The following is a 27,300-nucleotide window of genomic DNA, read 5'->3' as shown; positions in this document are numbered from 1 at the left end:
GATTTTATGTAATTTTATGTGATTAAATGTGAAATATGTCATAATACTTAAATCTATTTTGTGTATTTACTATTTGTTTTTGGAATTAGGTTTCGTGTTAATTATTCCCTGTACTCCTGTTTATGAAATTGTGTTTCATAGTATTTTTTATTTTATTTATCCGCGTGTTTATGCGTGTATATATCATTAGATTTTGTAAATCTTTGATTAGACTTTTCATATTCTTGGAACTCGTGCATGTATTACTCTTTCAGTACATCACTTCTGTCTTGCATCTGTTCGTTTTCTTTTCAATCTCTAACTCTTCAATTCTCACTTTTATTTAAACTCATCCTCTTAACCTTTTCGGTTTCTTATTTACCTACTCTCTCTTAAACACAATCAAAAACCTTCTTTTTCATCTCTCCTCTACCTTCTCAACTCTATCCATGGCACGCAAATCGACACCTTTCACCCGTTCTCGATCCGTCGCTCAACGAACCCCAACCGATGCGGCTTCAGGCTCCAAGCGTCAACGGGTCGGTAATTTCGAACCGGAAGTATCAAGCGGAACGACCGATAGTTCTTTTGAGCGACATGCAAACGAGACTACTTCGACGAAAGTTAGGTCAAAGTTGATTTTGAAGGAGTGTCTTTGTGATATGGATCTTCTCAGGAAAGTCAGTATTGTGGACTTATTTGATTCAGTTGGTTGTTCGTCATTGCTGTCGCCCCCATATATTATTTATCCAGATTTAGTGAAAGAATTTTACGCCAAGCTTCGTATTTTGGACGGAAATATTGTGTTCTCAGAAGTCCAAGGGAATCCCGTTTGTTTTAAGGTTGATCTTCTGGCACGGCTTACTGGTGTTTCTGACAAGGGAGTTTGTCCGTCGACAACTCATCAAGCTTTTCAATATATTCCTGGTCTTCAGTACGAGGAACAACTTAAGGTCATTCTTGGTGACAATTTTGTTTCAGTTTCAGTCAAACCTTCGGTAAATGATTTAACCCCAGTTTCTCTTGTCTTGTTTCGTTTATTTCATACGAATGTTTTTCCTCGTAAATCTGGTCGTGATAGAGTCACTTTCCAAGATTGTGTTCTTATGTCTATTTTTGTTAAAAAGATTCAGTGCGATGTTGCTTATTTGATTATATCTAATATGAGTCACTGTGCCAGGCATGGTTCTATGCACTTACCGTACCCTGGTCTTTTGTCTCGAGTATTTGAATACTTTTTTGCTTTGACCCCTGCTTCCGTGTCTGACAAAATTTCGGTTGTATTTGATTTGTCAGTGTTAACCTTAAATGGTTTCATTATTTCTGAGTCAAATGAGTTAGTTTTTGGTGATTCTCATAGGAATGTTGGTGGTATTCCTAAGTCTCCAAACTATGTGTCTGACCCCTTTGATCAACCTACAAACACCTTGCTTAATTCCTTGTTGATTAAATTAAATGAAAATTCTGCCGCTTTGGCTAATCTTAATCAACATTTTACTTCTGTCCAAACTCTTGGGTCACTAACTTCTGAAGTTAGTATTTTAAATGCTTCTTTTGAGATGTTTAGGAAGTATGTTTGTTCGTCTTTGGATGATATCAATGCAAAACTTTTTGTGTTGCATACTTCTGATGTAAAGTTAGCCAAGACAATAGACTTTAAGTTTGGGACTCTACAAGAAGGAATGGTTTCCTCTGCTAAGGCATGGGAAAAGGAGTTTGTTAAGTTGTTTTTCAAGCTTGGGTCCGAGACGAAGTTTGTGTCACAGCAGCTGTCCGCTATGCAGGACAAGAGCAAGATGTACTGGCATAAGAAACGAGACTGGATTGGCGATTGTACTTTAGAAGAAATCACTGCTCCTCTGCCACTTCCTGCCATCCCTCCACCTTCGGTTTTCGGCCTGACCAGAGAAGAATACAAAGCAAAGATATTTGACTGGCTTCGTGAAAGGAACGGAAAAGCACCAGCTCAAGATGCTTTTGATAAGCTCTTCTCAGAATATGGTTCTGCTCCTGTCTTTCCATCTGCCAAGGATAAAGCTTCGGGCTCGGGCAAAGGAAAAAGGAAGGTTCCAGTCAACATTGATGATGATGATTCAGATTAAGAGCCCCTTTTATGTTGAAGGGGGAGAATTTTATGGTTTTAAGACTATGTTTCATTTGGTTTTTTAAGTTTTAAGACTATGTTTATGCTGTTGGTGTGTTGGTTTTTGAACTTTGTTTTTGGATGGTGTTATGTGTTTAACTGATATATTCTGGATTGGATTGATTTTGTGATGTGGTTAGATAACAACTGGACATCCTGGTTTATGGATGGGTTGTTAGTTAAGTTATTTTGAATGTGTGATATGTTTAACGATATAATGTTTGAGACTGTCTCTTTTATGCATATTGATCTAGTGTCTCATTCATTCTTTAGTTGTCTCATTCTCATATTGATTGCATATATTATAAATTGCAATATATTATGTTATTTCTAACTCTCTTTTACAGGCTTTAAGTGTTTTTGATAGGGAGAGCATTTATGTTGTCTTTGTCATCATCATAAAAGGGGGAGAATATTGGTATACAAGGATTTATGATGATTTCCAGAATGCAACGTAACAGAATAAAAGAGTTCAGATATTGCAGAATGCAGTTGATTCAGACTTTCCAGGAATGCAGTTTAAGTTTGTTAGGGTTTTATGTATATCTTGTTTATCTGGATAAACCTTATCTCAAACAAACTCACCCTATCTTATAAACTAAGTTTGAATCTTTCAAGACTTATCATTTGCTTAGTTTATCTTTTTCAAATAACTAACAGATTAGTTTCAAAAGTCTCATTCAAATATTTTCAAACAAACTTATTTTCAAATCTTATTTATCTTATCTTTTGTTTGAAAATCTGTTAGAACTTTGCCTATAAATACAACTTACTATTTCAGATTTGTAACTAACGCTTTCACGTCAATCTTTCATTATCTGAAAACTCCTTCTTGTTCTCTATATACCCGAAATACATATCCAGTAAACAAGAAGCTTAGTTTGAGTTGTAAACTTTCATATTATATTCTTGTATCTGAAAGGTGTATTATATCACTTGTCCCGGGTTGTGGGAGTTTGATTACAAGAGGAAGGTCAAGTAGCTTTGTGCTAGGTAACTGTGTGCTAGGGAAATGTTTCTTTCAAGTGGGCCAAATTTGTGATCAAGAAAAGTTTGTAAGTACTTTGTTTTAAGTGGATATAATACATTCTCTATGTTAGTTGGCATGAGGATTTGGATGTAGGCCATAGACTAGGTGTAGGGGCCGAACCAAGTGAAAACTTCTAGTATTTTTACTTTTTAGTTTTCAGCATTCTGCATTTTAATTACTGTTATTTACATTCTGTAGTTAATTGAGACTGTACCTTCATTGTCTCATTTGTAAAGGGACTGTCCCATTTGCATAAGAGACTGTCCCATTTGCCTTGACACTTAGATTATTATATTATTTATTGAGCCATCGAATTTCAAATACATCAGAATACACATTGTTATGATGACTTCGTTGCTATGTTGATTAAAATTTATGTACGAATAAGTGGATACGACAAAAGAATTAAATTGAAATATCTTTAGAGTTAATTGCACTTTAAACCCCGATGAAAAACAAATGTGTATTAGAAATATGGAAACTCAGATTGCACCTCTTAACTTATTTTTTAGCAATTGTTATGCACTACTTTTCATAATTTCACTAAATTGAACAAGGGTAAAATCGAAAATTTAGCAAAATATTAAATAAATTAAATTTTATATTTTCAATTAAAATTATGTTAAAAATTAATTTTTGATACAAAATTGTAAGTTTTTAATTTTTAAATGATAAAAGAATTTTTAGTTTTGATTTTCATTTTATATTATTAATGCTAATATTTTGTAATTCTACAAAAACCAATTCTAACAACTAGTTTTGATTATATAATTAAATTTAATTAAGTAGAGTAATAAAATTTTGAAATTGATATTATAAAAATGAAAATCGAATGTAAAATTAATAGTGTTTTTTGAAAATTAAAATTTTTTATTTTATAGTTGATATAAAAAGATATATACAATTTTCAATATTATTTGAACAAGATAAATTTTATTTTGATTAAGTATATTGCTGAATTTCCGGTTTTACCCCTACCAAATTTAACAAAATTCTAGAAAGTGATGTATAATGAATCCCAAAACTAAAGTGCAGGGATGTAAACTGAATTTCATAAAATTCTGTTACAAATTTATTTTTGAAACAAAGTAGTAGGGTGCAAAGTCATTTAACCCTTATTTTTATAACATTTTTTGAAATAATTATAATTTTTTTGGTCTAAACTAGAGTAAAACCTCGATAAATTAATAACCTCGTTAAATTGATAATTTCTTATAAACACGAGCCGGACCCTTTATGCTAAATTAATAATTCGCTAAATTTATAAGATAATATTTTTTTATTAATACATATAAGTCCCATATAATATATAAATTAATAATTACATATTACATCAAAATTATAGATTTTTAGGATGCACTTTTATAGTAAGTCTCAATTGTAACCTGCTTCTTTTTAAAATTGATGTCGCCTTGTACTTCATCTTGAATCTTTTTAATGCATTATGGAGCTCTGCCTTATTATGTTCATATATTACAAGAAGAAATTAAGTAATGTAATTGTTACTTTAATGACATCTTTTCGTTGACTAAGTGTACTTAGTTAAATAAGGTCCTTTAAACCATTTTGAGAACTTCAGGAAATTAAGTAATATAATTAAATAAGTGAATCCTTTCAATTTAGTTAAATTCATAAATATTTCTTAATATTATTTTAAGTATTCAATAGATGAAAATAAATTATTATTATGAGAATTGTATATGTTATAAAATTTTAAATAATATATCTCGATAAATTAATAAATTATTAAAATATCGATAAATTAATAAATTATTAATTTATCGATATATTAATATTTTGATTAATTAATAATTTTTCATAGTCCCAAAGTATTAATTTATCGAGGTTTTGAATCAGAGTTATACACAAATATGCATCTTGTATAAAATTCAAAGTGGACAAATAATTTGAGACATAATCCTATCTACTTTGAATTGAAATTTATTGGCTAAATAATTATATTCATTATAAAATTAAAATTATAAGAAAAAATGTTTAATTTATGCAGCCAGTTGATCAATAGACCTATTTTTTTATATTTTTTGACAAATGGGGAAAATATTCATTAAATTGAATATAATACAGCCGGGACAAACCAAATTGTCAATATGATGAAACAAATAACATACTAAAATCAATTACATGATTTGTTTCCTGATGTTTAACACAACCCAATGTTCAGAAACAAAAATTGCATAAAATGAGATTGAAGAAGCGGCACCCCAGCTATCTACATGCCAGACACCAACTATAGATATGCCGAATGCATCTCAGCTATCTACATGCCGGGTACGAGCTATAAACATGCCGAAAATGTAACCCATAAAAGATGAACAATCTTTGGTTGTGAAAGGTGAGCTCTTGCAATAGTTATCACCGTCCCCGCATTCGATACAGGCTTTGCAGATCACCTATTTTAAAACAAAGGGAACGGTAGTTTTTTTTTTGCTTACACTTATTTGGAGATTTATTCCAATCACTTGTCTGAGTATGCCTTGAGGATTGTATCTTTTTCTGAGTGAATATATTTTTCTCAACTGAAAAATAAATTCAGGGCAAGATTAGAAGAACCTGGTCAAGTTTGAATACATTTGAAAGCAAATTGTGCAAACGTTAACGTTGGAAAGTGTAGAATGTAATTCATTAGTGAGCTATGGGGAATTTGAGATCCTAGGAAATAATAAAAACCGGCCATCTTCTGCACTTTTCATTTCTCAATGCTCAATATAAATAGAGTGAAGGCTAATCTTCATTTTTGTTCCATCGGTGTAGGTATGGATACAGCTTCTTTCTTACTCATATAAGCTGTTGTTTTTTAGTTTGATTTTTTTTATAAAAAAAATTTGTAGGCATGCAACAATTATTCTACAACCTTGAAAATCACATTGCATTTGACATCTATTCGTGTTTGCATTTTACGTCCTTTCTTGATTGTAATACTTTTTTTAATCCGAATTTACATGTTATCATCTGCACTGTCATGTTTTACAGAACTGTTTCTACTTGTCACTTGCAGAAAGATGGAAGAAAGAAAATGGGAGAATATGAGCTCGGACTGTCTGGTGAATATATTTAAGAGGTTAGATCTAGATATGCTGCTACATGATGTTCCATTTGTATGCAAGAACTGGTACCAAGCATTACTTGATAACCCTTTGTGTTGGCAAAATCTTGTTTTTCCTCGTAATGCTTCCGAGTCTGGTAATTACCAGTCGAGATTTGCCCGTTTCCTCCAATTCGGTGGGGCAAATGTATCTGCAGCACTCGACTTTGTTCTTAACCGGAGCCGAGGACTTGCAACAACAGTTGTGCTCCCCTCTTTTACCAACATAGAGGACGTCTTATATGTTATAGACAAGTGAGAATGAATCTTAATTACTACAGTACTTACAATTGAAATTATGTTTCTTGATTTGTTTATTTGGAATTATGTTACAGATGTCCTGCATTGAGGTTTCTGGCAGTGCCGTCTCATACATTTGTCGTTGACTACGAAGACATTCTTGATCCGGTATCTGGTGATTATTCTTTTGATTCTCTTGCTTCTCTTGATGAATTTGCTGAGGAGTGTTATAAGCAGATGTCTGCTCGAAAGTGCAATTACATGATACAAATTATCGACAAAATTGAACTTCACTGTAAAGACTTTGTTGGTCTTTCTGTTGAGAATGCAGAATTTAGTAACGAGGTAACATCAGCTATTGTGTCGAAACTTGCAACCCTAAAATATTTAGTTATAGACCACGCAATTCTTGACAAAAAACACCTGGAGATTATACTGTTGGGATGCATAGACCTGGAAATGTTGCACATTCGGGACAGTTTGAGCTTTGACGAGAATGCATATGATGTATTCAAGGTATATGATGTATATATACTCAAGCTCGCTTCTCGAATCAAGGACTTCCGTTACGGAGATTTTGAAGAAAGCAGTCTCTGGCCTTTCTGTGAAGAAAGCGATCTCTTGCCGTTCCCTGACTACATTGTTTATGATGACTGCTAGACGAATTGAAAATTTGTATGCTCAATGCAACAAGGCTACTCCATTGTCATGTTGAGTACGAATGAGTCGTAAAAATTCACTTACTCTCATATAAATGGACTTTTTTTATTGGTGGTTGAATAATAAATGTTGATGGCCCCTGCATTCACATCAATTCCATCAATAAAAAGAACTCATTTTTATTGGAGTTAGTCACTAATGTGTGCCCATTAGAAAGACCGTTTTCCTTATAATAATATTATTATCGGTTTATTTGATGTTTACATGTTATGAATAACATATATAATATATATATATATCTATACTATGTATTACTTTACTATTATATAAACGACAAAATATTAAAAGTTTTGGTACGGTACTTGTTTTTTGTTACATGTTAAATTTACTGAATTACCCTTAATTTACTTAAAAATTTTATTAGCCTTAGTAATCGAATTATAATAATAAAAATTGTTTTCAACTATAATACATTACCTTTTTTTTATTTCTCTCAATTAAAACAACTTCTCTAAATATCACAGAAAAATTTATTTAATAAAATATAATAATAATATTATAACCACTAATAACTAAAATTACCTTTTTCAGCTACTTAACTATTATTTTATTTAATTACTGTTTTACTTAAAGACTTTGTTAAGTTTTTTGATCGACTTTAACAATTCATAAATTCTTAACTCCTTTACATCATCATTCTTATTCCTCGACAGCAACAACAATCTCATCTCATCGTTTAAGATAATGCAAAAACCCTTTGTTCTTCTTAAATCAATGCACAAGTCAAAATCATTTGCACCCCTAGTCACTATCTGTCGTGAATATATTTTGTACGGGTCCACGGTAAAAAAATAATTTTTTATACAATTTTTATTATTAATGTAAAGACCAATATTCTTAGCATTATCTTACAATTCAATTATAAACAAAATAAAAAAATTATTTGATTTTTGAAGCCGAATTATTTATTTATCTATATTATTATATTAAATACGAAACTTCATGGTCCTTCCTTCAATTACATAATTGCCCTTTCTTAAAAAACTAACATTTTACTTAATTATCCTTAATTATTTAATATCTAACCAATTACCTTTATAAGTAAAACACGTTGCATTTTTTATTTTTACCAATTAAAACAACTCTTTCTCTACAAATATTTCAGATATTTTTTTTAGTCTATACATTTTTAAGTAAAACATATTGTCTTTTATTTTCTCAAAATAAAACAAATCTTTCTCCAAAAATATTGTGGATAGTTCTTTTTAATATATGGTGATTATCTATCTATCTTCTATACTATTTATACTATTATATAAAGACGAAATATTACAAATTTGATAGTAGGTCGGTCGGTACTTGCTGAAATTACTAAATTATCCTTACTTTATTATTTTATTAAACTAATTAATTATTCTTATTTAACTATTTAATATTAATTCAAAAAACCAACGCAGGGCTGGACCCATAATCATTAACAAGAAACCTTCTGAGAAAATAGTACATATCCTTACGGCTTATACGCAGTCGACTAATTAGCGCCCTTAACCCTTACTCCTAACAAACTTCTACCGCAAACTAAAGTTTTTTAGCTAAAATAAACAATTTCATTCTCTTTCGAATCCATCAAAAGATACGTGACATTTGTCAAAATAATTACTTAATTACAAATAACATAAAATATAGACATATGTTTCGACTTTAATTATTTTAAGAAAAAATAAAATTTTTTTCATTTAATTTAATTAGAAACAAAATAATAACATAAATATAATTAGAAATAAATATGTATAATGAATTTGGGAAAAAAATAAAAAAATACATAATATTGACCCGAGCCCAAAAAAATAATACTATTAAACCGACTAAAACATTATTCAAATCAAAAGATAATTCGTTGGCAAGTACAACCGTGTGTGATAAAGGAAAATAATACACACTACTCATTTCGTCTTAAAAAATTATACCGTTCATCTGGGCTAAAATAACAAATAAAAAAACTAAACATAATTAATTTGATTTGTTACATGGGGTTGAAACAAATTAATATTCAAATGGACTAAGATAATATACTATTCATCCTGACTAAAATAAAATAATATTAAACCTGTACTAAAATAAAATTTCAAACAAACTAAATATATATATATTTGGATTTGGTTGAACTAATGGGCTTATGTAACTATATGTTTCTTCTATTTCTATAATTTTCATACTATTTTGTTGCATCTACACTATTAAAATTCTTCACTTTGTGGAACAATGTGAGAACAAAATAAAACATTATATACTATTCAACAGGCTAAAAAAGTTTAATAGTATTATTCCAAGAAAAAAATTAAAAATTAAAAAATATTTAGACCAATTAAAATAAAATAATATATTTTTGCATGGGCTAAAATAATTATATCATATATTTGAGATTGAACAAATTAAATCAAAGCTGAAAATAATTAGTTAAATTTAGTCGATATAATGTGTCTTAGATTATAACAAAATAATGTGTACAATTGATATGGGTCAAAAGAAGACAAAAATGAAATTAAGGGTAATTTGTAATATAATCAATATTAAATTTATTTTTTAATTAAAATATTATTATCTTTTGTATACACGGATATGAATATCAATTAAATTATATATCACAATCAATAATATTATTTTTTATAAGATACGTCTTATTTCAAGGATACCACTTACATATACGTGTATGTGTAAGTTTAATTATTATCAAATAATATTATTAAATATCTTAAATGACAAGTTTTATATTTTAAAATTTTAAATATAAATAAATATTAAAAATATATTAAAAATAATCTATGTATTGCACATGTTCTTATAAACTACAAGACTAAAGAAAATAATTTGACATGGACTTGTACCTTTGTTGATAGATTGCTTATGTCTAGACTCTCATTATACGTTTTGAAACTAAATCACTAATAAAAAATAACTTCAATCTCCAATTATAATCGGTTGTAGTTTTATCGCCTGAATTATAATTATTGAAATTTTTTAAATCAAAAATATAAATAGAAATAATGGTAATCATTAAATTAGTAAAATATTTTAGTTTTATGAACAATCTAAGTAATTATAAATTAAAATATCATAATTTAAATGCATGACTTATATATATAGTTTTCAGTATTTACCGTGTGAGTGTATAAACTTTTGTATTTTAAAATCTAATTATTACAAATAGTTATTATAATATAAGAAAAGATATATTTGGTTATACTTATTTAGATATACTTACTTTTTTAACAAATATAATTAATAAAATATCAAAATACAAATAATAAAATGACAATTATTTAAAACAACCGGATATCGAAACAAGGTGTGTGAGCGTGTTAACTGTCAAAAAGAAAATTTTAAACTTGCAGCTTCTTTGTATATTTGCATTCTTAATTTTTATGTGTATGCAACAATTATCCCTACAAGGTAGGGATAATTGTTAATTTATAGTAAAATATTATAAAAATGTTATAATTTAATGCTTACTTACATGTTTAATATAATTCAGTATGTAGATATAACAACAAAAAATTTAATTAATAAATATAATAATTTTATTAGACCCACGGGTATAAAGTTATTATATAATATGGGTCAATTACTCAAATCTCAAATTATTGCATCTTACATAAATATTAAAATAAAATATACATTAAGCACAAAAACATTTTTATAAAAAATAATAATAATAATAGTAATCCCGTCACAAATACTCAAATTCTGGATCATTTTATTTTAACAAGTATTAAACTGAATATACGTAGAGTTACCTATAATTATATTCAATAAATTATCTAACCAATAAAATTTTGCTTAATGGTTAATTTGCACCAACATGTCATGTTTAATTTACAACAACAACAAATATTTTTCTTTTCAAAACTAGATGTTCGTACATCTTTTTAGCCCTTTAAATTTATGAAAGCAAATTTATTCCTATAAGTAAATTCGTCATTCCATTTTTGTGACATCTATGCATTCTTAGGGCATGAACCTAACTCAAATTTGTATTAATGTACTGGTATTACCCTTCCCCTTCTCCTCTCTTTACGAGATATCGGAGGGTTTACTTAGATATCCAAACAAGGTGTGTGTGAGTCATGTGTTAACTGTCAAAAAAAAAAAATTAAACTTGCAGCTTCTTTGTACATCTTTAAACTGTTGGCATTCTTAATTTTTACTTTGTATGCAACAATTATCCCTACAGCTACCTTGTACTTAAGATCACACATTATGTTCTATCTGTGATTTATTACATAAACTAGATTATGGGAATTTACTTGCAGAAAAATGGAAGAAAGAAAATGGGAGAATTTGAGCTCCGACTGTCTAGTGAATATATTTAAGCGGTTAGATCTCGAGACGCTGCTACTTGATGTTCCGCTTGTATGCAAAAACTGGTACCAAGCACTTCTCGACCCTTTGTGTTGGCAAAAACTTGTATTTCCTTGTGAAGGTTACAAGTCTGGTAAGATGGCAGATATATTCACTAAAGCGCTAGCAAGACCAAAGTTTGAATACCTTCGAGACATGCTTGGAGTCGCGAGAAAATGCATTAAGAGGAGTGTTGAAATTACTAATGCATTTCTAGATGATCCAGAATTTTCTTATGTAATAAATAAGATCTAGATAAGGATGTATGTTCACAAATAAGACTATTCTGGAGATTCTAGAAATGCATTAGTAATTTCAACAAGTCGAGATTAGCACTCGAGTTTGTTCTCAACAGGAGCCAAGGACTTGCAACTACAGTTGTGCTCCCCTCTGCTACCAACATAGTGGACGTCTTACATGTTATAGACAAGTAAGAATGTATCTTAATTACTACAGTACTTACGATTCAAATGGAGCTTAACTTGAACACATTATAGTTTTAGTTACATTGATAAGTATGTTTGTTCGGAATGATGTTACAGATGTCCTGCATTGAGGTTTCTGGCAGTGTCGCCTACCACATTTCTTGTCAATGACAAAGGCTTTTTTGGGCCGGATGATAAGTCTTTTCCGTCTTTTGCTTCATATGCTGAATTTTTCGAGGAGTACTCTAAGAGGATGTCTGCTCGAAAGTACAGATACATGATACAAATTATCGACAAAATTGGACTTAACTGTAAAGATTTTTTGAGTCTTTCTGTTGTAAACGCAGCAATTAGTGACGAGGTAGCATCAGCTATTGTGTCCAAACTTGCAAACAACTAAATTTTCATTTCTAGACAAGGCAGTCATTCACAAGGAACATCTGGAGATGATATTGTTGGGATGCAAAGACCTGGAATTGCTGTACGTAACTGTGTGGGCTTCGACGAGGATGATGAAGACATACTTCAGCTTGCTTCTCGAATTAAGGACTTCCGTTGCCAAGGTTCCAAATCCAGCGGTTCTGGTGATCATGAAGAAGTAGAATTTCAGCCTTTCCCTGATTACATTATTTAGGGTGATCACTTCATCGACTAAAATTTACTTCATCAACTAAAATTTCTTATTCCATTTGGAGTAATTTGATAAAATGTGAGTATTTTGGAACTAATAATTTTTCTGGGTTCCCACAATATTATTTTAGAGACACTTTATCGACTGAACGTATGCAGTGTTAGGGATAATTTGATAAAATTATACGATCAATATGTCTTAAAATACTTACCTTTGGATCAAAACACATAATAATATTCAGGCAATAGATTTGAACAAGGCTGCACAGAATTCCGGTCTACACCTGAACCCGGACCGTACCGGACATACCCGATCCGGTCCCCGGTCCTTATAATTGAAAAAATCCGGTCTTCGGTCCGGTCCGGTCCAAGACGTGAAAAAATCCGGTCCAGAATGAACATGAATTCATATATATAATTGCTTTACCTTTAGTTTATGCTTTATAAGATCATATATAAATATAAAATATTCAACCATATCATATTTTATTAATCCAAGTTAGTAGATAATAAATTTATATGATAAAATAGATCGATACTACACTTTAAATTACTAAATTTCGTAATTCATGTAATAAAATATTGATATTCATATTCTTAAGTTTTTATATTTACTTTTAAAATAATAAAATATGTACTTACTTTTAAATTTTTATTGACATGCCAAGTAACAAAATTTTTAATGTATATAAATTTGGAAAAAAAATTAAAAAAATTATATAATTTTTTTTTATATAAATATTAATTAAACTGGTCCAAACCGGTCCGGTCCCGGTACAATCCGGGTTTTTCCGGTCCGGTCCGGTCTAAATAATAAAAACCAGTTAAATACAGAACCTCAAGTTTCCACATTCTGCATTTTGTGTACCTCTATTTTACTATCTAGCAATGTGTGTACCTGTAGTTACAAGATTCTAGGAGGGTGTGTACTTCTGTTAGAATCCATTTAACAGCGTTAAAGCACAGCTGGAAAGGAAGGGTAAATCAGTCTTAGCATCATTTCAGCAGTGCCATTTGTGTTTTCGTATCTTCTGCAACTAATATTGGATAAATAACTGCATGAACTGCAATATATAATATCTCAAGTTTGTAACTGATTTGACTCTTCATTATTCATGATATAGGTACGAAGAAAGACGGGAGCAATGCACATTACTTCTATAAATCTATGAATGCATATGCCTCTCCTGGTTCTATAAAATATGTAATACCAAACCTGTGGTGTAGAATGCTGTAACAGAGGGGTAAAAGAAAATTCTGGTTCTTTATAGTACCGTAACAAAGGGTTCCGATCATGTCAAAACTAAATGGGTGATGTATCAGTATCATCTTGGAACTGGGGATGACGAAAATGAAGGTGAATATGTAGTTTCCAAAGTGTTTTATCAACAAAAGCAAGTCAAAAAGGTGGGAAATTCTATAGCCAAATAGGTTTCAGTTCATTCAGTGGAAGATGTTTCAATTCCAAACAAGCAAGAAACCTCAAATACTGAAATTAAGATTGATATCGTTCAGACACCTGCACAGGTCTTTAAAAACACTTGAAATTCTACATTAATTTTGTTTAAACCTAGTGCTTCTGTGGCAATGCTATCAAAATTCAACTAATCATTCCTCTGATTTTATTCCCAATTTAGTTTCAATCATACAGTCTGTAAAGCTATGTTAATTTATTTAAATGGTTGCCCTGTGTGTTGATCAGGAAGTGGAAAATCATTAAGAAGATACCTCTTACTTTTCCATCTCGATATTATTCCATATTTGAGACTGAGTTTCCCTCTTGGTTTGCAGGTAGGTTTCATAATACAATTTGAACATGTATAAGAAGGCTAAAATTTTTAACATCCCTGTATATTCACCATTGATGAACTGAAACAAATGTGTAAAGAGAATGTAGAAGATGAAGACTAACTAAAGCTAAAATTACATTTCAGAAAAAGTGAATTACAAAAAGGTTGTATGCTTTGTTTTATAGAGAAGAGATGGAGTTAGTTATGATAAGCTAATGTTCATATCATAACCAACTAAAACTATCATATCAAGAACTAGTCTACTTATCACATTTCTATTATCTAATAAGCTATCAATAGACTTAATATTCCCCCCTCAGATTGAAGGTGCTATAGAACATTCAATCTGGACAATAGGTGCAGGTGAGCTTGTCGAGATAAGCCCTTAGTAAGAATGTCTGCCAGTTGATGAAAAGAAGGAACATAAACAGGTTGAATGAGCTTTGCCTGGACTTGCTCCCTGACAAAATGACAATCAATTGCAAAATGCTTAGTTTTAGTGTGAAAAACAGGATCAGCTGCAATATCTAGTGCAGCTTAATTGTCACAATGAATCAGGATAGGAGGGGATTGAGGGATTTGAAGTTCAGAAAGAAGTAACAACATCCAGTTCAGTTCACAAGTAGTGTCAGCTATGGATCTAAGCTCAGCCTCAGCAGTGGACTTAGAAACAACCGGTTGTTTTCTGGAAAACCAATTAATGAGAGAAGGATCAAGCAGTAAACACATGCCAGTAGTGCTCCGAGAGGTGTCAAGACAAGCACCCCAGTCACTGTCACAGTAAGCCTCTAGACGCAAAGAAGAAGATGCCGGATAGAACAGACCTTGAAAAGGAGTACCTTTGAGATATCTGAGAACCCTTTGAACAGCACTGAGATGAGGAACTCGAGGAGCTTGAAGAAACTGACTTAAAACATGGACAATAAAAGCTATGTCAGGCCTGGATAATGTCAAGTATAGTAATTTCCCAACAAATTTCCTGTATAAAGTAGGATTATCCAACAAATTTCCTTCCTTAGCAGATAGTTTGACAAGAGGATCAACTGGTAATGATAAAGGTTTGCAATCAAGCAAGCCAGCTTCTACAAGAAGATCATGAATGAACTTATGCTGATGTACAAACAAACCAGTAGAATCTCTGTGAATTTCAAGACCCAAATAGTATTTAGCAAGACCAAGATCCTTGATAGTAAAAATATCATGAAGAACCTTTTTAACATGAGTGATAGCAGAAAAATCATTCCCAGTCAAAAGTATATCATCCACATATACTAAAGCAATGACAAAAGAACCATTAAACTGCATAGTGAATAGAGAATAGTCTGCAACAGTCTGGTGAAAACCAAGTTGTAATAAAACAGCCCCAAGCTTCTCAAACCATTGTCTTGAAGCCTGTTTCAATCCATAAATGGATTTTAAAAGTCGACATGCCATATTAGGAGTGCCATAAGCAGGATGACCTTTGGAAATTTCCATGTAGACTTCTTCAGGTAGATACCATGTAAAAAAGCATTATTGATGTCAAGTTGATGAATATCTCAATTCTTAGCTGCTGCTAAAGCTAATAGAACTCTAACTGTTGACATCTTAGCTACAGGTGCAAAAGTATTAATATAATCTTGTCCCTCTATCTGAGTATATCCTTTTGCAACTAAACGGGCTTTGAATTTGTCAATACTACCATCAGCCAAGTATTTGACTTTGTAAACCCATTTACAGCCAATAATCTTTTTATCAGAGGGAACTAGAACAATTTTCCAGGTAGCATTGGTTTCAAGGGCTGTTAACTCTTTGTCCATAGCATCAATCCATCTTGAATCAGAAATAGCTTGATTATATGTGAAGGGTTCAGAAATGACATCTTGAGCACTAACAGTGCAAGCAAACAAAACATAAGAAGTATTATGAAACTGATATTTGTCTGCATTAATTGGACATTTGTGTAACAAAACACTATTTGCTTGTGATTGGGAAGGGACAGTATGTGAAGAAGGGATAACAAAGTCTTTGAACCAAGAAGGTTGAGCTCTATTTCTTGTGGAAAATCTAATAGGAATATTCATAGGAGATGGAGAATCATTTGATTCAATAGAAGCATCAGATGATGAAGAATCAATGTCAGGAGAGACAGTTTGATCAGAAGAGGTAAAAGAATCAGATTCAGGATTAGTAAGAATTTGATCAGGAAAATAGTCAAGAGGACTACTGATTGTTTCATGTAAAACAACAGTAGAAGGTGGAAAAGGTAGTTCAGAATGACAGATAGATTGTTTAAATGGAAAAATATCCTCATGAAATATAACATGTCTTGAAATGTGAAATATTTTAGTGACTGGATCATAAAGCTTATAGCCTTTCTGATGCATAGGATATCCCACAAAAACTGTTGGAATAGCTCTTGGAGCCATTTTATCAGATGTGTGAATAGACATATATGCTTGACAACCAAAAACCTTCAGATTATTATAATTTGGCAATTCTCCAAACAATTTTTCATAAGGGCTCTTAAAACCTAAAACTGAATGTGGAATTCTGTTAATAAGATAGGATGAGGTAAGAAGACATTCTCCCCACAAAGAGACTGGTAAATTACCCTGAAACCTGAGAGCCCTAGTCATCTCTAACAAATTTCTGTGTTTTCTTTCCACTCTCCCATTTTGTTGGGGAGTGTTAGGACAAGAACTTTGATGAATTGTGCCATTAGCAGTAAGAAAAGAAAGTAGATCATTATTGAAAAATTCTTCACCATTATCTGTTTTTATGCATTTGACAGAAGTATGAAATTGTTTTTCAACATAAGCAAAAAAATCTTTCAAACACTGAATCACGTGATGCTTAGTAAGAATCAAAATAGTCCATATTGCTCTTGAAAAATCATCTACAAGAGTCAAAAAAAATCTGCAACCATTGCAAGTGGGAGTCCTGTATGGACCCCAAACATCACAATGTAACAAATCAAAACAAGCTAAAGATTCAAATTGACTTGAAGGAAAAGGCAATTTGCATTGTTTTGCCAATGGACAAATTGTACATTAAGATCTGGAATTTTTGATAAAACTGAAAATGGCACATGACCTAGTCTTTTATGCCATAGAACATGAGAATTATCATGTGACACATTTAGAACAGCAGATTGCGGAGAGATGTTGATATATTGATATAAACCACCTGAAATACTACCAAGAACCAATACCTCCTTCTGGGCTTGGTCCTGCATATAACAGGTAGTTGGGGTAAAAAATACAGAACAAGTTAATTGAGAAGATAATTTGCTGACAGAAAACAAATTAAAAGCAAAAGAAGGAATGAATAAAACATCCTTAAGCACTACAGAAATAAAATGTAGCGTGACAGAACCAGTGTGTGTTACTGAAACAACTGTTCCATTGGGAAAATTAACAGATAAAGGTGGATTAATCAAAACAACATCATGCATGAAATCAAGACTGCAGCACATATGATTTGTCGCTCCTGTGTCAATAATCCAGACGTTTCTTGCAATGTTCACAGAAGAGTGAAAAGAGAAAGCAGTACATGCTATATTAGCAGAGAAATTGTAAGAAGATGATTGTGAATGTGCAGTAGCTGTCTTATCTTTGTTCAATGATTCAAGAAGAGTATGCATTTGGTTTTGTAAAGCTTCCATTTGAACCTGCATTTGAGATTGAACATTGCTTGACATCTGGGAAGCTTGGGAAGCCTGACCTGAGACTGGAGCATATAGATTGTCTTTCTGATGATTCTGAAATTTTGGATTGTAGGTAGTTTTCCTTCTTCCTTTGTTATTAGGGTGAAAAGGATGGTCAGAAGGGTATCCAACTAATCTGTAACACTTTTCTTTAGTATGTCCCTTGACATGACAATGAGAACACTCAACAGCATTCATGTCAGAAGAAAACTTGGAAGAAGGAAAGCTAATAGCATTAGTATGCTTGGGAAGGTTAACCATCATAGAGATATGAGTTGTAACTGTAGAATGAGTTTGTCTCTGTCTTTCCTCTTGTTTGATAAGTATAAAAGCTTGATTAACAGTTGGCCATAGATTCATCATAAGTAACTGACCTCTGGCAGCAGTGAAACTGGAATGCAGACCCATGAGAAACTGAATCAACCTTGTTTTTTCAATTTGTGCTTCCCATTCTTTGATAGCACCACAGTTACATTTGATGACAGGTTCTAAAACTCTTAATTCATCCTAATAGCCTTTCAATTTGTGGAAGTAAAGTTCAACAGAATCAGTACCTTGCTCTAGTTTGACTAGATCACGCTGAGTCTCGTAGATTTTATGACCACTAACTACAGCAAAACGTTCATTCAATTCATTCCAAACACTGCAAGCATCATCCATATAATTCATACTGCTGCTAATTTCATCAGACACTGTATTTAGTATCCATGTTATCACCATATCATTTACTCATTTCCAATGAGCAAACAGTGGTGAATCAACACTGGGAGCCACAAAAACTCCATTAACAATGACTAATTTGTTCTTAGCAGACAAAGCAATTTGCATAGAACGTTTCCAGGTGGCATAGTTTTCTGTACCTAAAAGTTTCTTTGAAATCAAAATCATGCCAGGTTGATCATTGTTGTGTAGAAATAGTGGATGAGCATTATTCTCTATTGATTGAACACTATCATTCGGTGAAGAATGTTGTTGTTGACGATCATTTGGATCAACAGATCCAGAAGGTGTACTCATAGTGTTGTTATTAAAGCCTAAAACTGCATTAGCATAAGAATACGTCTTACTTGTGTGCTTAAAGGACATTAATATGGCACAATTGAAGTACAACTGCTAGAATTTCATCAACAATCAAATCGAAAAGAAGATCTAAGTTGTATCAAGAAAACGATTGCGAAAAAAATGAAAAACGAGAAGATTATGCACGGGATAAAGAAGAGAAAACACCGTTATTCATGTAAAACTATGGAGAATCACGAACAACAAGAGACGTTGCAGAGAGAGAGAGATCGAGGGAGATTGAGAGAGAAAAGATCGTGATTTCAACTACGATCTACGAAATAACAGCTCGTTGTGTTTGCTTTGCGGAATCTATAAGCTCTGATACCATTTTAACATCCCTGTATATTCACCATTGATGAACTGAAACAAAAGTGTAAAGAGAATGTAGAAGATGAAGACTAACTAAAGCTAAAATTACATTTCAGAAAAAGTGAATTACAAAAAGGCTGTATGCTTTGTTTTATACAGAAGAGACGGAGTTAGTTATGATAAGCTAATGTTCATATCATAACCAACTAAAAACTATCATATCAAGAACTAGTCTACTTATCACATTTCTATTATCTAATAAGCTATCAATAGACTTAATAAAAATACTTTAACAGACATCAATGGAGAGTAGTATCCAGCAATCAGGCCCCTGGCCCTTAAGCTTTTTCTTTGAAATTGTATTTACGGTTCTCTCTTCTGTGCTTGCGGACTTCATTTGCAAAACACACAGTAGTAAATATAGAAACCCTAAATTTCAGTCAAAGAAACTTTACATAACAAATTAGTTTAAAACCTCGAGTAACTAGGCAGCTTGCTATGTGTGTGATCCAAGAGCTGAAAATACTGTTTCACCCCTCCTTTACAGCTGTGCTTTAACACTGTTAAATGGTTCTAATGGAAGTACATACTCGACTACAATCTTGCAACTACAGATACACACGTTGCTAGATAGTAAAACAGAGGTACACAAAGTGCATAATATGAAAACTTGAGGTACACCGTATGCATTTAACTCTAATAAAAACTGATCATCTTCTGCACTTTCCATTTCTCAACGCTCAAAATAAATACTAGTGTAGTCCTCATTCTTTTTTCCATAAGCTGTTGTCTTTAGCTTGAATTTTTATTGTGTTTTTCAATCTTCAACCCCGAAGTTACTCTCTCTATCCCAAATTACTTGTACTGTTTGACTTTTACGCGTATTTTAAGGTGTCTTGACAGTATATTTTTTTTCTTTCGATTATTTTTATTTTTTTTAATAAATAATTAACTCTTAAACTTTTTTTCACCAAAAAAATTAAAAAATAGTAAAATACTAATTAACTGAGATATTCAGTCAATGCAACTTAAATTACATGCAAAAGTCAAATCTTGACCCTTTGTGTTGGCAAAATCTTGTTTTTCCTCGTGCCGGAAACGAGTCGAGACTAGCATATGCCCTACAAGGTGGAGGGAATGTCTCAGGAGTAATCAAGTTTGTTGTCGACCGGAGCCAAGGGCATGCAACTACAATTGTGCTCCCCTCGTTTACCAAAATAGCAGACATCTTAGATGTTTTAGACAAGTAAGATTAGAGAATATAAGCTAACTAAGTGTTGGTCTAATGGTTAAGCTCTTGTACCCTTGCGGGAGGTCAGGAGTTCAACTTGCACGTGAAAAATCAATTAGCAAAAAAAAAAGAGAATATGACTTAATTTAATTACAGTACTGTTAATTGAAATATAGCATAACTTGAAGACTTGTAGATTCATCAAAATTTAAATATGTAATTTTTTTTCTTTATAATTTGTGTTGCAGATGTCCTGCACTGAAGTTTCTGGCAGTGCCTTCTGGTCCATTAAGCGATGATAATGAAGATAAATATACTTTTGTCGATTTGCAGGAAAACGACTCCTGTTTTCTGCAGTTAAATTATCGAGACTGCAGCTCTATGTTACAAATCATCGACAAAATTAGCCTGCATTGTAACAATTTCAGCAGTCTCCCCTTTGAAGATTGGAAGTGTTGTACGTTCGGGAATGTCTGGGATTTGATGAAGATGATAAATTCATATGCAGACTTGGGTATGGAATTAAGGACTTCAGTTGTGAAGGTTCTGGGATCAATACTCGCTGTTATGAAGACGAAAGAGATTATCTGCCTTTTCCTGAGTACATTGTCTATGGTGATTGCAGTTCATGCATGAATATTGCAACAGCAGATTATGATTACGCCGTATTTGTTTAAACGTTTTTCCTGTGGTGTGCCTGTGGTGTGCCGTTGACACACTAAACACAAATTTTTATAATTTTAATTTGTTTTGATTGACCAACAATTCTTAAACACAAATTTTTATAATTTTAATTTGTTTTAATTGACCAACACTTCTTAATAATGGTGAACCCTGCATTTATAACAAATAATCAATCAAAACACTTCAAACTTATAATTTTTATAAGTTTTAGTACTTAGCACGTGCCCGAACAAAAAAAATTTAGTACCATTCTCCCATACAAATTTGAACCTTTCTCTCCTTTGTTGTAATAAGTTGTCAAATTACTACTAACTTTTCAAGCAATGACAACTCTAGGTTAAATGTTACTCATTTCGTCTAATGTTTCTCTCCTTCACCGTCATATTGATTTATGGTTTGATAAAAAATTTAAATAATTGAATATTAGTAATTGTGACATATAAAAAATTTCACTCTTACCTTTTTTTAATCGTAGGAAACTTAATTTAAACATTTTAAACGTGCAGTAGTGGACTTAGGAAAAAAATTAGGGGGTCCGAAATTTAAAGAAAGAAAAAATAAAAGAGCAAAACAAAATTCAACAAAAATAATAAAATGAAGAATAGGGGATCAAACCCGTGGTTCGGAACACTAGAACGCTAGTATAACAACATGTATTAAAAAGATTGTTCTAAAAATTGGCCGATTAATCATTGTTTGATAAAAAAATCAATTAATAAAGTGAAAATCAGACTAAAATTGTTTTTTACGAAAATCGGTCAAAAATCGGATTAATGGATAAAAAAAATAAAAAATATAGAAAGATTAAAAAAAAAATTAAAAAAATTAAGAAAAATATAATTCTCACATATAAAATTAATATTTTAAAAATGGCATGAACATAATTTTTTATAATCGGTTGCAAGATACGTGCACCTCCGCTAACAATGAAAAAAATAGTAAATTATGAAATTTCGGTAAACAAAAACCTATATACCACATAGCTAGTTTTTAACCACTAGGCCCATTGTTACGGTTCTTACTTATATTCGATGTCACAGCTCACCACTAGGCCCGTAACTCGTAAGTCATTACTTATATTGGATGTACTAGTTCACAACACATTTAGAGCAAGTACATAACTATATCTAGCCTTAGAACAAGTTCAATAATTCCGTTATATGAACTCTTAAATTTAATTATAAGAATTTTGACAAAAAATGGCAATGCAACAATGTCTTAGTACTTCCTTATATCACTAATACATGAGTTTCATTATTTATTTTTAAGAAATTTTTAGTGCTTCCTTATTATATTTTTAACAATAAAAAATTCATTTTTTTTTAACATCTCTCTCTCTTTGTTCCACTTTTTGTTCATTTTTTTTTAAATTTATTAATATAATAATAAGGAAGGTAGATACGGATCATTATTGGAGTTGAAATTCAAAATCATGTCTTAAATCACTAAGAGTTAATATTTTATAATATTTATAAGGAACCCACTAAAACACTGTTGGACTTGCTAATATGAGACCAAAATTATAAAACTCAATTCCAATACATAAATAATACCATAATACCAAATTTGATATACACGGTCAAAAATATCATCGAAATGTGTGTTTTTTGAGTATTTGAAATAATTATATTCGTCACTTATCCAAGAAAAAGGTGTAAAAAATAATTTTGTCCCAAAATATAAAGCTTTTAATTTTTTACACGTATTTTAAGGTCACAAATTATTTTTGAAGAAAACAATTTTTTTAAAAAAAGTATGCAAAGTTCTGAATTTAATATATCACGTTATTTTTCAATTTTATTTCAAGAAAATATATTTTTAAAAAAATATGCGAAATTATGAATTTAAAATCCATGAATTTAATATCCCGCGCAAAAAGTACAGTGCACTTAATTTTTTCGCGCCGGTGACCCTCGACTCCCGTCTTTTCCGCTTCTCAATGCTCACTTACTCCATTTCCCTCCATACATAGCGAAGAGTCAAGCCTGTTTTGTTAGCATAAATACAAATAAAATGATCTTGTGATTCCTCTCCCTTATTTGCATTGACATCAGGATTTGCAGGTATGTATTTTAGATAACATAATAGTACTTATTATGTTAAGATGTATAACGATGAGCAAGAATCGAACTCGGACCGAGACATAAACCTTTACCACTAGGCTATCCCATCAATTATTTGTTAATACTAATAGCCTTCTAATTTGTCTTTTTTTTATCGTAACATCTGTTGCAATATTGCTTTTATGCTTAGATTACAAAAATATAGATGAAAAATTTGTTAATTTAATTTATGATTTTTGTACAATTAATATTAACTTGTACTAGTCACTTGCAGTAAAAATGGAAGAAAGAAAATGGGAGAATTTGAACTATGATTGTCTAGTGAATGTACTTAAGAGAGTAGATTTGGAGACAAAGCTTTTCGATGTTCCTCTTGTTTGCAAGCATTGGTACTACACCCTCCTTAATCTTCTGTGTTGGCAAAAACTTGTTTTCCCCTTCAATTACGAGGAATCGAGATTAACAACTGCGCTGGAAGATGAGAAGAATGTTGCGAGATTGATGAAGTTTGTTGTAAACCGCAGCCTAGGACGTGCAACTACATTTCTGGCCCCGATTTTTGCTACAATAGAGGATGTTATGTATGTTCTTGACACGTAAGGATTTTGCTGAACTCGAGTAGTTTAAATTGAAATGTAGTATTACTTGTACTGTTTGTAGTTTTATCTAGTGTTAAATTTATGTTTTGTTTAATTCATTGGTTTGAAATTATGTTCCAGATGTCCGGGATTGAAATATTTGGCAGTGCATCGTTATACGTTAGATGGTGATGAGGAAGACATGATCGGGGCTGCATTTGGTGATTCTTTTCTTCAATGGAAGTCTACTGATTTGATATACTCTCGACACTGCAACTATATGTTAGATATTATCGACAAAATTAGCCTTCAATGTAAGAGCTTCGTTGGTCTTTCTGTTTAAGACGTGCATATCAATGAATTTGTAGCTGATGCTATTGCTGAAAAACTTGCAACCATCAAGTGTTTAGTTCTCGACAAGGCCATCATTGACGAGGCAGATCTGGAGACGATATTGCTGGGGTGCAAAGAACTGGAAGTTTTGTATGTTCGTCACTGTGTGGGCTTTGATGAGGATAGTGAAGACATACGTAATCTTGCTTCTCGAATTAAGGACTTCCGTTGTGAAGGTTCAAGACCCGACAATCGCTGTTACGTGGAAGAATCCAAATATTACATAGATTATGAAGAGAAGGAATTCCCTCCTTTCCCTGATTGCATTCTCTATGGTGATTACTAGACTGACTAAGAGTATGCCTGCACAATGTAGCTTGATGATAAATGCTGCATAAGTTTATTATGAACTAGTATTCAGTTCTGCAGTTTATTATGAACTTTTAATATTATTATTGTGTGTTGATTCTAATTTAATGATTTCTGTACAGAGAAATTAGATTTTACATTCGAGTAGAGCACGAGTTATGTAAGTTCAGTTCGATATAAATAACCTCCCCCCACACTCAACCCTGTGCGGCCATATAGATAAAATTTCATTTTGAACTGAAGCTGATTTAGCTCAAATCATAACTCAGGAGCAAAATAGTTACAATTTTTACTTATGAATTACTTGTAATATTATATTCGACTTATATCTTACGTTACGACAAGCCAATAGGTCCTATTATCTAAAATAATGTACTTCTGCGGAAGTTACAGACAGTAAAGATGCTACCATTATTTGACCTCATATTCTCATCGGAGCTTTTTGGGGTCATTCAGGTTAGTTGTTTCACTGTGGTGGTGCCTTATTCTATTTTCTGAAGGCACAGTAATGCCTTATTTGCTGCTTTAAGTAGAGCAATTTATGGTGGCAACTTAGCGCTTTGTTTGAAAGTTAGGGACTTAGGGATTAGGGTCTAGGGATGTGTTATTTTATTGTCATTACTTGATATCTCCTCTTATCATGTTGGAAATGGATGTGTGAAGGAAGCAGTAGCGTTAGAATGGATACATCGCTGAGCTACTGCTGCTTTGGTGCCAGTGCCACTAATAAACTGCTAATTGATCCTCAATCTCTGCATTTCTGCTCATCATCAAGCTAAAACTATGTGGAAGCCTCTGTGATGCATGCCTTTTGAAGAACAGGTATATTAATGATTTTTGCACAATGTAGTTGTATATGTTGCAATATCGTTTAAATTCGTCTTCTGCTGCAAATCATATTAATTTACGGATTCTACAAACTGTCTTGCTACACGCAAGGGCAGGACACAGGAATTAATGACTCATAGCTGAAATGCGTAATAGTAAATTTTCACTGATTATTAAATAGCAGTTGAGCCTCAGCGCTATACTGATTTTAAGGCTGAATATGACTTAATATGAAATTTGCACTATTCTCGTGGCTCAAACGAACTTCAGCCTGGTTTAGCTGCTTACGGGTTCCAGCACTGGTTACATTACAGACTGTACCACCCTGAATGATTCACTAAGCAAACCTACAAGAAAAATGAAAATAATGTAAGATTTATGATAAAAATTCCAAGATGATACTAATGTGACACATTCGAATTGCAGGTTTCTAGGCTAACTTCAGTTAGTAATTAAACCACCTTGAAGGCCCGAACCAATAATGATGACCTTAAGTGTGTAAAAGAAGTTGAAAATTGAGTTTCTTCAGACAAATGTGAAGCCAATTTGTTGAGTTTGTTTTTAATGCAGTTATGGAATTTCTTTTAATAATGTCTTAGTATTGTCTTTTAATTAGTAGAGCTTTACGATTAGAGAATGCAATCCATCTTTAGAATATAAGTGTGCAAGGACTTGCTCTTGTGATGCTGTGATTACACAACTATGATTTGATAGTTCCCCATATGTTTTCTGGTGGAAAACTTTATACATTTTACAATATGTTTAGACAGAACAAGGTTATATAGTCTTAGTAGATCATCTCTATTAGAGAGTGCAGTCCATTTTTCAAATTAATTTCACAAAGACTCGCTCTTGTATACTGGTGCATATCAAGTTATCTGACTATGTAGAATTGCAGGTGGGATACATATTGTGCTTTAAGTGCAAAGTTTTAAATTGTCTTACCTTTCCGAATTACAATGATGGAGAAGACCTCACATATGGATCCTAGAGGTTGAGTCGAGAAACACTAGATGCAGACTGTTAGCTATGATTCATCTAGCTGACGAGGGTTCAGTTTAATCTGATTGTTTCCAGTGCCTTCATCCAGGTCTCCTCTTCCCTCATTTATACTCTTTTAATGAGATAAATAAGCAATAACTAATACATGAATCACTTTTGAGTTACGGCCCATTTTATATCTTCAATAACTTATAAAACAAATTATGATGAAATTCCAACCAAAACTGGAAGCCAAAACTGGAAGAGGACAAGTTTTGGTTACTTTTTATGTGTATATTACTTTGATGTCTTCTATTTTCGAGTTTGTTACCTAATTTTTCAATGTAATTCAGTTTTTCATTATAATGGGAGGGGGATCATCCTTCATTATTATATACTCATATCTATTTGTAATAATGATGGTCATTTTTTTAAATAGAATTTCTAGCTTTATGATCAAGTCCTTGTAAATAAGAGAAACCTCCAAACGAACATGTACTTCCTTGAGATATTCTACTAGCAGCCTACTATAATAGACGACGAAAAAATTGTCCATTTCTTGATATAATTGAACTAATAAATTAAGTAAACTCATTCTTATTCCTATATCTAATTCAAAATACATTTACTTAAACAATTTTTCACTTTGAAGAATATATAGCCCAATTATGAGCCAGTGCGCAGTAAAAATCACAATGAGGTCCAGCACAATGGTTGACAAAATCAAAATATATAATTCTGTAAAGATAAATTAGTTATCGTGTACTTATCTTCAC

The 27,300-nt window shown here is 31.8% G+C and overlaps 2 protein-coding genes across 2 annotated transcripts; both read left to right on the top strand.

The window, feature by feature from the left end:
- Positions 1–6,172: 6,172 nt before the first annotated feature.
- LOC141686544 (F-box/LRR-repeat protein At3g48880-like) lies at positions 6,173–7,155 on the top strand. The gene is made up of 2 exons (XM_074491571.1): positions 6,173–6,510; positions 6,591–7,155. The coding sequence occupies exons 1-2, from the start codon at positions 6,173–6,175 to the stop codon at positions 7,153–7,155; spliced, it is 903 nt and encodes a 300-aa protein (XP_074347672.1).
- Positions 7,156–23,339: 16,184 nt separating this feature from the next.
- Positions 23,340–24,798, top strand: LOC141687212 (uncharacterized). Its single transcript, XM_074492412.1, has 3 exons — positions 23,340–23,435; positions 23,710–24,031; positions 24,155–24,798. The coding sequence occupies exons 2-3, from the start codon at positions 23,715–23,717 to the stop codon at positions 24,354–24,356; spliced, it is 519 nt and encodes a 172-aa protein (XP_074348513.1). The 5' UTR covers positions 23,340–23,435; positions 23,710–23,714; the 3' UTR covers positions 24,357–24,798.
- Positions 24,799–27,300: the final 2,502 nt, after the last annotated feature.

Source organism: Apium graveolens, chromosome 9, assembly GCF_009905375.1.
Source record: "Apium graveolens cultivar Ventura chromosome 9, ASM990537v1, whole genome shotgun sequence".
Taxonomy (NCBI): Eukaryota; Viridiplantae; Streptophyta; class Magnoliopsida; order Apiales; family Apiaceae; genus Apium; species Apium graveolens.
The sequence above is the reverse complement of the archived record's forward strand: the minus strand, read 5'-3'. Positions and strand labels throughout refer to the sequence as shown.